The sequence below is a fragment of the Bicyclus anynana genome, chromosome 1, assembly GCF_947172395.1.
Source record: "Bicyclus anynana chromosome 1, ilBicAnyn1.1, whole genome shotgun sequence".
In the NCBI taxonomy this organism is placed as follows: Eukaryota; Metazoa; Arthropoda; class Insecta; order Lepidoptera; family Nymphalidae; genus Bicyclus; species Bicyclus anynana.
Window position 1 is genome coordinate 13,970,119 of NC_069083.1, and position 11,301 is coordinate 13,981,419.

General features: G+C 36.4%; 2 protein-coding genes across 2 annotated transcripts; both read right to left on the reverse strand.

The window, feature by feature from the left end:
* Positions 1-186: 186 nt before the first annotated feature.
* LOC112052103 (trans-1,2-dihydrobenzene-1,2-diol dehydrogenase) lies at positions 187-4,057 on the reverse strand. Its single transcript, XM_024091036.2, has 6 exons — positions 3,867-4,057; positions 2,752-2,956; positions 2,151-2,442; positions 1,319-1,565; positions 578-731; positions 187-381 (listed from the first exon to the last, which is right to left on the reverse strand). Exons 2-6 carry the CDS (start codon positions 2,954-2,956, stop codon positions 266-268), a joined length of 1,014 nt encoding a protein of 337 aa, XP_023946804.2. The 5' UTR covers positions 3,867-4,057; the 3' UTR covers positions 187-265.
* A 476-nt stretch (positions 4,058-4,533) lies between these two features.
* On the reverse strand, positions 4,534-10,984 carry LOC112052100 (cystathionine gamma-lyase). Its single transcript, XM_024091032.2, has 8 exons — positions 10,832-10,984; positions 10,148-10,297; positions 9,051-9,247; positions 8,471-8,561; positions 7,405-7,675; positions 6,550-6,702; positions 5,976-6,150; positions 4,534-4,728 (listed from the first exon to the last, which is right to left on the reverse strand). The coding sequence occupies exons 2-8, from the start codon at positions 10,295-10,297 to the stop codon at positions 4,563-4,565; spliced, it is 1,203 nt and encodes a 400-aa protein (XP_023946800.2). The 5' UTR covers positions 10,832-10,984; the 3' UTR covers positions 4,534-4,562.
* Positions 10,985-11,301: the final 317 nt, after the last annotated feature.

The following is an 11,301-nucleotide window of genomic DNA, read 5'->3' on the forward strand; positions in this document are numbered from 1 at the left end:
ACTTATATAAAAGAAGTTTAATATAATAAACTTTCCTATCTACTAGTTACCTACCTGTTTATTACATTATATATATCTAACACACATCTTATATACTTCATTGGAACGAGGTTCTTTGTAATTTATAAATACCAAGAGAACTTATGTTTTAAATTAACTAGGTACATAAAATCAAACGAGTCCAAAACTGTTTAAAGATTATATTGTATTTGCAAGTTTCCGTTAGTATATTGTTGGTATGGGTGGTGAATTGTTATAAAATTATTTAAAAATTCTGGTCGTCAACGTCAAAATGCACTCCGACTTGCTTCCGCACGGTGTCCATGAGTTTTGCCAGTATGAGAGAGTCTTTGTGGGACATACGTGGCGACTCTATCAATCCTGAAATAATTTAACAAATATCAATCGAATATATGCTTGATGAGCCATAAACAATGATTCATTATTTATGTAACAGTATGCCCAGTATTATCCTAGCATAGTAGTAAAGTAACAAACCCAACAATAAAACTAGAGGGCAATAATACATCAGTATTACATCCCTTTTGGCGTAAAATCAAATATTTTGATAACCTACCCTCTCTAATGCATTTGGCCGTTTCAAGAGCTTCATAAACTAATCCGGCGCTATTTGCAAAGTTATACTCAAGGCTAGATGTGTGTAGCGGGATCTTTTCCACTTTGCCGTCGACGTGGGTGATTGTGTCGGGGAAATGGAAAGGATCCTCGAGCTGTGGACCAAACAATAAGAATATAAATAACAAGAATTGCATACCATGTTACTCATCAGAAATAAGGAGATCCGTAAAGCATTCTAATGAGTAATGACGTAGGTTCCGGAGTAAGATCTGAGTCCCAATGTACGGGGCATAATGATGAAATCGATGAACGGAGTCGCAAGGAATATAGCGCAACCGCGCTGTAAGGAATGTCAATCGATCAACAATTAAAGGAGATACAGGGTGAATTAAAGAAAATGCAGGCGTTGTCTGCCTACAGAAATCCTTTCTCCAGCTGTGCACGTCTCACCGTTAGTGAAATATTTTCTCATATTATGATATGATAGAATCTGAAAAGTTTATGTTTAGGTTTTACTTTAGAATTATTGTACACATATATTATGCTATTTTCCAATAATGTGTAGGTAACTTCTTTCTTTATCTTACGAACTCTACTAAAAATTGTTTATTTTAAATTATTATCGTTATTTCACTACCCGAGATAATAATTCCATGATATCGTATAACATAGTCTTACTCTTAGGTATCTACTCATACATAATAATAAATAAATAAATTTCGTTTAACTTAATACGCACTGTGATTCTTCCAAGGGGGCCAACAATGGTTGCCTTGTTCCACAATCTTAATTTGGAATGTATGTTGAGCACAGCTCGTCTGCCACCCTTGTATTCCAAAATAACCGTATCTACTAGATCAACTCCTTCGTCATTCAGTTCACCAACTGCAGTCACTTTTATGGGTTCATCTTTGAAAACGTATTGGGCTAGTTGTAATGTATAAACTCCAAGGTCAAGAATGGCACCTCCACCTAAATCCTTTTTGCTAAAAATTAAATTAAGCGTATTGATAATAAAACTTAAGATATTTATCTTAAAAAATCACTATTTGTTTGTCAGTATTTTAATATGTGTATGTGTTGATCCTTACCATAATCCGATCGTGTTAAGAAATTGCTTGCTCCTATGGTGGTGGGAGGCTTCGGCCGTGGCTAGTTACCACCCTAACGGCAAAGACGTACCGCCAAGCGATTTAGCGTTCCGGTACGATGTCGTGTAGAAACCGAAAGGAGTGTGGATTTTCATCCTCCTCCTAACAAGTTAGCCCGCTTCCATCTTAGACTGCATCTTACCATCAGGTGAGATTGTAGTCAAGGGCTAACTTGTCAAGAATAAAAAAAAAAAATAAAAAAAAAAATCCTAACCGAAGATTGTAGGCGATTGGAAATTAATATGTTACAATGCCCACATTTCGTATCGTCAAAATATACCTATTTTATTTCACTATAACGACCTCATAAACGGCAGCAGCACGGCAGTTTTGTCAGCACATTCATAAGGAAGATTAGCGTAAACCCTGAGACAGGTTTTTAAAACATTCGGCTAATATTTCATTTATAATAGTACTTACTACAATCTTTCAACCGTTACAATTGGTACACCAAAGTTGACGTCCAGGAATTGGGGCTCTCCTATCTTTCCCGCTTGTATCTCTTTTTCTAAAGCGATGTAGACAGGCGAGAAGCGAGACCACACCGCTTCCATGAGGAAGAGTTTTTTATTCTTGGCAATGTTGATCAAACTTTGTGTTTGTTTATAGTTCAAACACAATGGCTTCTCGCAAAGAACATGTTTTCCCGATTCGAGGAATAGCTTAGTGAGAGAGTAATGGTCTGGATTAAGAGCGCCGATGTAAGCAACGTCTGTAAAAATAGAATAGTATGTACCTACATACTTTTAGTTCACTCTTTTTAGCAACATTTTTGCGGCGATTTGAAGATGAGTCTTGGGAGTGGACGCAGACTTTCTGCTTTTTGCGTTACAGCAGAGAGAACATAAATAGTGATAAGTTGTTTTTATACGAATATTTTACTGTTGTATTTCTTCTAAGTAACTCTCTCATGTTCTCAAACTAGATCTCTCGTACTTCTCGGTTAAAAAGTTAACGATCACGAGTGCAGTTAAGTACTGGCAAGGTTTTTATTAAGTAGAATAGAGGTACTACTACTCACCTATATCGTTGCTTTTCGCCATTTCCGCGTAAGTACTGAACACTTTGGGTATTTTGTGAGTTTTCGCAAACTCTTCGGCTCTGGATTTATCCCGAGCTGCAACTGCAGCTATAACCATATCACCTTTATCCGGATAAGTATTGACAGCGTTAACAAAATCATGGCTAATTTTGCCAGCAGTTATAATACCCCAACGTATAGACATCTGTAAATAAACAAAAGAAGTGTAGACGATTTTGCTTAATTACTTAAGTAACTAATACGAACCCCAAAACGCTGCTTTTGTTTTTCTGTCAGTTCTGTAATTTGTTATTTGAAGCATCATACTTGTAATTGATGTACCTAAATGTTAATAGATCGATATTCTTGGGATCGTATCGTATGAAGATTAATTTAAGCTAATTAAGGCTTTGTTTCATCCCAATGTATGATGATGGATACCTACTACACACTAAGTATATGCATAGGGAATTTAATTAAATAACTTGTTTATCTTGCAATACTGCATGACAGTCTGATAAAATAATTATTTCTAATTGTATACCCAAGTGTATGTACTTAGTGTAGGTATATCTAATCTAATAGATAATGCAAACCGATGCCCATAAATTCAACTGTTTCAATATAAATTCCAAAACCTAGGTTTTTGCATTTAAACCTTTTGCATTTTAAAACCTTCCATCTCCAATCGTTCTATGGTACCCGACTAAGAAATTAGCTTTCCTTTTTATCTGTATGTGCCTCAGAGAGAACTAATCTTAGAAGATGCATTAAGTACCAATTATGCACTGGATTTGGTTATCAAAAACGGCCCAGCTTTGGAGCAAAACAGAACGGCATAGATAGGTAAATAAAGAAGCGTTAAAAAAAAAACAAACTACGTTACTTTTCTCGCGCATTCCTAACTTCTTTGTTCAGAATCTAACAGCATAGGTAATGTGTAACCTTTTAAACAAAGTACAAATCGCAGTTTCTGTATTGCAGTAATGCATAGACCGAAATGTATACAAACAGTAGTTACCTATTCTTATCACTCACTAATTTTAGTGAATGCAACTGAAATATTTATATCTGTAAGTAGGTATAGAAATAATGGTTGCATAATAACGTCTTACCTCGAATCTTGTATCTGATGTGATATCCAAAATACTCTTAAATAACAATATATAATACTGTTGAATTAAGTAGATACAGATTTTGAACCGGCCGGCGATTGAAAACGTTGTGCAAGGTCAACACCCGAGAGTCAAGTGCAAGTTTGAATTGAAGTTACTTCAAACAGCTTCAAATCAGTACTATAGCCAACAAAACAAGAACAACACGACTCTAATTGACGTGTGTGACTTTATTAGGCAACAGATAAAAGACTGGATTGTCTTCTGTCACTGCGAAGTAATCATATTTCGCGCTCACATTTAAAATGGTTATCGTATACAAACACGATTTTTATTAAACAATTACATATTATGTTTCGTTATTGTTACGTTTTTAGTATCTATTATCGGTATTTTGAATGATAAATAGCCCCAGCTTGTTTCAGCTACTCAAACTTATTACATCGATGCAGCTACTGTATTCATACTTATTAATTGCTGCACACATACTTTGTAGATCTACAAAACTACTACTAATAAGTGAAAGCATTAAATATTCAAGTCATGAGAGCATTTACCTAATATGTTATTTTCATTTACGAATCCTCTACACATCTTCTACCGTTCATTTAAAAAGAGGGTTAAGTATTCCAACTAATTTCATACCAAGGATTTTCAAACAAAACCATTTGATTTATTTTAATCAACTTGTTTTATTTACAGTTCAAGAATTCGTTGTTGAAATGCGACAGTAAACGCTTGATCCAAATCTGCGATGAGATCTTCAGTGTCTTCCAGACCGACGGACAGTCTCACGAGTGCGTCGGTAATGCCCAGCTCCGCCCTTTGGTCTTCAGGCACTGAGGCGTGCGTCATCAGGGATCTGGCAATGGGAAATATCTATTGAATCATGTGACCCAGTGTATATGGCCACTGCCTCCGATTCTGGAGAGTGTGAGTTCGAATCCAACTCCAACTTCTCAGTTGTGTGCATTTTAAGGAAAAAAAATATCACGTGTCTCAAACGGTGAAAGAAAACATCGTGAGGAAACCTGTATACAGATTCTTAATTCCTGCGTGTGTCAAGTCTGCCAATCCGCATTGGGCCACTGTGGTGGACTCATTCTGAGAGGAGACTCGAGCTCAGCAGTGAGCCGAATACGGGTTGATAACGAACGATTGAAGCATAAATTTGTCAGGATTGAGAAGTTGAGATCATACCGTCGTGCCATGACAAAACACTGTATCTATAGTACGATTATTAATTCCAGTACGTAAAATGACAAGTACAACTGTCACTGAAATGTCATTTTACTGACTGGAATTAATAATAGGTATGTATGATTAATCGTATGTAGGTACGATTATAAATTCCAGGTTTAGTAAGGCTTAAAATAATTAATTAAATGCCAGTAAACATGTGCAAAGAACTCATGAATGTTCCTACAAAACATCGTTTTTTTTATTCTTCGCCAGTTAACTCTTGACTACAATCTCACCTGATGGTAAGTGATAATGCAGTCTAAGATGGAAGCGGGCTAACTTTTTTAGGTAGGATGAAAATCCACACCCTTCTAGGTTTCTACACAACATCGTACCGGAACGCTAAATCGGTGAACGGTACGCCTTTGCCGGTATCGTATCTGAAGATAAAGTGTTATGTAATGGCATCACAGCAAACAAACTTCTTTCTCTAGTTAAATACTATACTTTAGGTTACTTATAAAAGCAAATATTAATAACTAAGTCATCCACTGTTTTACATCGTTGTTATCATTATGGTAAGCCGATGGACGTCCATTGCTAGACATAGTACTTTTGTAAGGATTTCCAAGCACGGTCTTGAAGTAGATCCGCTATAGGTATTCGGGTACCTAATCCTCAACATTTTTGTTGTTAGACATTTTATTATTACCTACCTAAATCAAGGGAACCCATTATCGGACTCGATTTGAGTTTATTCAAGGGGCGGACAGATTCTTCAGAAGCCGACAACATCTCCAATCAATCAATGATTGAATATTCGACGACACTCTTGTTAATATGTCCGCAATTCATTAGGTAAAAAAAAATTGTTACACAATAAAGAACTTTCAAAAATATGAACATAATTTCATGGGAATAACTTACGGTAACTCCGCCAAACTCTCGTACCCTCCTAAGCTTTCAGCTAGTGTAAACACTTTTAGGGAACTGAGAAATTTTCGTGATTCTTTGAGCCCGCGGGAATGTCTGAAGCTGAAAACGCCTGAGTGACCTGTCATTTGCTTTTTTGCTATGTTGTGTTGTGGGTGTGATGGCAAACCTGTATAAAATACGAAAGTTAATACCTATTAGTAGGCATATATATATATATATATATATATATATGTTCAGTAGTGATTTACATATTCCGTATGTGACAAAAGACATCAGCCGATGGACAAACAGTGTATACGACATTATAGTCTTTTGCAAGCACTTCTAAAGACCACGGCTTGAACCGCCTGTATCCAACGACTGCCTACAAAGAGTAAAATTATAGTACTACGAAAATTAATCATTTAATGACAAAAATTTAACTAAAATGACATTTGATAAGAAAAAAAAAGATTTTTCAAAATCGGTCCACAAATGACGGAATTATCGCTGGACATACATAAAAAAAACATACATACAGCCTTTTGGAAGTCGGTTAAAAATAACGTAAGTAAATGAAAAATACCTGGATGTAAAACTTCAGTAACTTTTGGATGTTTCAGCATCCACTCGGCAATCATTAGTGCAGACTTCTTGTGCTGTTCCATGCGGAGAGCCAAAGTCTTCAGACTTCTACTTACTAAGTAACAGTCCATAGGCGATGGTACAATTCCCATAGCTGAATTCAAGTTTCATGATTATCAAAATATTTTTATAGAAACACGTCGTTTTTTCCAATCCCCGACTGATAGTAGAGCGGTGGTAGGTATACCTATGTGTGACTAACTTTTAGACACCTCTGGTAAACTTAAAAAAAGGGATTTCTTTGGATTTTATTTGCAGCTGTTGGTTTATTAATTAATTATGTACAATATTTTACTAACGGACGCCCGCAATTCCGTCCGTTCAGTTAAAGGGAACTTTGGATTTTCTGAGATACAGAGTAGCTTATGAACTTCTCAAAGATTTGATTTGTCTTTATAGTCTATACCAATATTCAAATCGGTTCAGAGGTTTAGTCGTACAGAACTGACATATTATCTACAGACTTACGTATTTGTAATATTCATCATTAACAACCCATATTCACCTCACTCCGCTCACTGAAGACTGTTGACTGTTGTCGCTCACGAGTCTCCTCTCAGAATGAGAGGAGTTAGGCCTTAGTCCACGCTGGTCTAATGTGGTTTGGCAGACTTCACACACGTAGAGAATTCTCAGGTATGCAGGTTTTTCCTCACAATGTTTTTCCTTCACAGTTTGAGACACGTAGTACCTACTCGTATTTAATTTCTCAAAATGCACATATCTGAAAAGTTGAAAGATTCGTACCTACGCTCACGATTCGATTTGTAATATTAGTATGGATTAATCTCCTTACCAACTTGCAGGAAACGGAGTCTCTTCTCAATTTCAACGTCATTCATAACCGCCGCCCCCATCACAACGTCTGAATGTCCGTTCATGTACTTGGTTAAGGAGTACATGACGACATCGGCCCCGTGGTCGAGGGGTCGTTGCAAGTATGGAGTTAGAAATGTATTGTCAACTACTATCATTATCTCTTTGTTGTGTTGCTTTACTATTTTTGAGATTTCAGATATGTCAACTACTTTTAACAGCGGATTCGTTGGTGTTTCTATCCATATCATCTACAAGCAAAACGTGATATCAAACTTCTTAGATAACTAGTTATACCCAAAACAACGGTTTGCCATCTTTGGTAATATTAAATTTAGGATGACCTCAGTTAACCTAATTCAGTGCGATCGATAGGTAGATACCTAAATATATCTACGTAATAAAGCTGGTAAAAATCAAAATTTCATCATAGGTACCTACATCATTTTAACATTATTTGCCTTGAATTTTATACGATCTACATATATTTATGTAATTTCCTTCGTCTCGTACTTATGTAAACTAAGATATCGATAAAAGTTTATCTGGAGTACCTACTGAGCTCTCTCCTACAGATTACCAGTCTACTTAAGATAAAATCGTTTATGCAAATGTTACCAGTAACTATTACTGAGCCGTGATAGCCCAGTGGATATGACCTCTGCCTCCGATTTCGGAGGGTGTGGGTTCGAATCCGGTCCGGGGCATGCACCTCCAACTTTTCAGTTGTGTGCATTTTAAGAAATTAAATATCACGTGTCTCAATCGGTGAAGGAAAACATCGTGAGGAAACCTGCATACCAGAGAATTTCTTAATTCTCTGCGTTTGTGAAGTCTGCCAATCCGCATTGGGCCAGCGTGGTGGACTATTGGCCTAACCCCTCTCATTCTGAGAGGAGACTCGAGCTCAGCAGTGAGCCGTATATGGGTTGATAAAGAAGAAGAAGAAGAAACTATTACTAATCTTCTATAATTGATTTAAAATGAAAATCATGTGAACATCTGTGTAAAATCCTATAGGTAGGTTTTGAAGAGTTTCTCCGCACCTTTGTGTTTTCCTTGATCGATTTCTCTAGCATTTCCAGTTTGGTAAAATCGACAAATGTTGTATGAATTCCAAACCTCTCAGCTATTTGTCTGTAACAGAAATGTCGAATACCTATATTAGTTTCAGATCTGTTTGGGAAAACTATTCTCTAAACTGGTATTTGCAGCTGCATATTTTATTTTCATTTTGTCGGTCTTCTTTTTTAAACTCCGACACTAAGAGGGGTAGATATCCGTTTAGGTATCTGTGTCGCATTGTAGGAAGGTAACTTCCGAACTAGGTATAGTGGAGATATTAGTTCAGATCAGTTAGTTTAGAGAGAGAGGATTTCAGAAAATAGAAAGATGATTTTATGTACCGCTACTGATGAAGTGATGAAGATCGGGTGAGACAACAAGACATCAGCATTTTATCATTTAAAAATTATGCTGCAAATTTTCTGACAAATGTTACAATTCACAGTGGAGGATTTTTTGCAACTTTAACTTCTTTTTGCTTTTTAGATGCTACAAATAACTTAAACACCTCATTTTAACTACACTGTCTACTTACTTAAATTGTATTTTTTTTTAATATACCTGAACAATCTATTGGTGCCACCGTACAAATCATCACTGGACAGTATGTGATCTCCATTGCTGAGTAGGGATACAATACTTGTCGTTGCTCCCAATCCTGACGAAAATGTTAGACCATATTTTCCGCCGTCAAGTGAAGCCAAACATTCTTGTAATGTGTACCTGGTTGGGTTGCCAGACCTGCCATAAATAAATCCCTAAAAATGTTCAAGACTTCTTAGTAAAATACAACTTTTATTAATCCAAGAATTATTTATTGCAGAATAGTGGAAATTCGGAGCCGGATATAAACTGTTAAGTCCTGCCTACATTTTCCAAAAAGTTCATGGTTTTTTTTTTTAATTCATTTTAATTCAGACATCAGAAGCGACTTGTTCGCTTAGGTCTTTCAAAGTATTCAACGAATTTTAATGCAGTTTTCAGCAATATGAAGCAATTTAAGAGGAGGGTTTATATGTATAAAAAGTATTATTATATATCGACAAAATAAAGAACAGAAAATACATCAGAAAAAGCGGAGGGACAGCGGCTGACGGGCCATACGATTCCTTAATCGTCCATTGGTGTAGATATCTCGGATTATTTCCTGGGGTGGGCCTACATATCACTGAACAGAGTCGACACTCAATACAAAAATTTCGTTAACAATATTTGTGGACGCAGAACTCTGAAACGAAACGACTTATTTTTTCTTTGTATCTATGGTAGGTATCAGAAAAGGTCTCAAAATATTTTTCAAAATCTTTATCTTGGTTGTACCTAATGGTTATTATTTGACATTTTAAATGATATTTTGTGTAAAATTATTAGTATTTCGGCGTCCATCATATAATTTCAAATCAGTCGATTTTCAATCTGACCACTATAGGGTGGGCCCGGCCCACCCGCTATATACGCCTATGCAATCGTCTCGTTTGGCAGCGGCAGGCGAGATATGCCATATAGATATCCTGTAGTATAGAGTAATCATAATATAAGTATCTACATAGCACTCGTGCGAAACCAGGGCGGGTCGGGCATTTATAAATGGTGTAACTTCTATACGATATATATTATAGTGTGCAGTGAGAGGTACCTACCAAAAGACGATTGCTTACCTTGTGCCCGGGTGGTGGTTGCTGCTTGAATATAGTGGATGTGACTATAGGAGCGACCACTGCTCCTGAATACTTATCCGGTTCAATGCCACTGCGGATTGCTGTCGTGGCAAAACCGGGTTTTTGCTTGAGAAAGCCTTGATCATCCATCTGTAAGAAGGATATCACTCGGGCAGTGCGTTTCAAAAACGAAATGTTTAATTATGGTACGGTACATACGAGTATCTACTGGCTAATTGATTTTAATGGGCTATTTAAATAATTTGGTAAGAATGTAGATTACTCCTATGGTTTCAATTAGGTACCTACAGTTATTATTTTTATTGCAATACATTTCAGTTTTTTTAACCAATTTAAACAGTAGAAATGTATTTACACCAAGTTAATTACTGATGAAGCGCCTCAGATTGAACCTTAAAAAAATAATAACAGAAGAATAATCTTAGTAGGAAGTGGCTGGATGAGGATTTTAAAACCGACTTTAGCTGTAGTCTAAAAACTTGTCAAGTGTCGTAAGATAAACACATGTGATGTGGTCCGTTTCAAAACTAACTTTAAGCATTTCTAATTAATAAATAAAATACTACCTCCACTTATAATACGTTAAGTAGGGAGTTATTAAAATAGTTAAAAATATTCCTAAACTTTATTATAATATTATAATACAAGTATAAAGATACTCACTATTTACTATATCGAACACTGAAGCACAATAAAGACAGGTACCTACTTAAGTATCTATTCCTGCTTCTACGCAAGGTGACTGCACTTATACTTTGTTACAATGTAGTCGGTGCTATTTACGGTATAACTTGCAATCACAGATTAATAGTTCGTATGCTGCGTGTAGAGCATACGTTATCGATTGAGGTAAGAAAACTCTTGTCAACGCCACTAGATGGCGCAGGTAACCGAGATAGATCTATTATCATCAATATCAATCTACCTTCTTACTACAGGCAATAGGGTCAGCCCGTCCATATATAAGGATAATGTGGAACCCACCACGCTGTTCTAAGGTAGATTGGCGGGCTTAATGTGATAATGTTTGAGTTCAATATTTCATATGACTCGAACCCAGGACCTTCTCATTCGAAGCCACATAGGTTAACCACGGGACCAAGGGGCAGATAAATTCCGTTTGTTTTTTACGG

Bases quoted from the DNA above. Each gene is read 5' to 3' on its own strand.
- LOC112052103 (XM_024091036.2), bottom strand. From the start codon at position 2,956: ATGTCTATACGTTGGGGTATTATAACTGCTGGCAAAATTAGCCATGAT. The intron at 1,566-2,150 runs GTAAGTACTATT...TTTAATTTTTAG, and splicing joins GTAACGGTTGAAAGATTGTA to CAAAAAGGATTTAGGTGGAG. The intron at 732-1,318 runs GTGCGTATTAAG...TTTGGTCCACAG, and splicing joins GCCCCCTTGGAAGAATCACA to CTCGAGGATCCTTTCCATTT.
- LOC112052100 (XM_024091032.2), bottom strand. From the start codon at position 10,297: ATGGATGATCAAGGCTTTCTCAAGCAAAAACCCGGTTTTGCCACGACA. The intron at 8,562-9,050 runs GTATATTAAAAA...TTTCTGTTACAG, and splicing joins GGCACCAATAGATTGTTCAG to ACAAATAGCTGAGAGGTTTG. The intron at 7,676-8,470 runs GTGCGGAGAAAC...TTTTGCTTGTAG, and splicing joins CGATCAAGGAAAACACAAAG to ATGATATGGATAGAAACACC.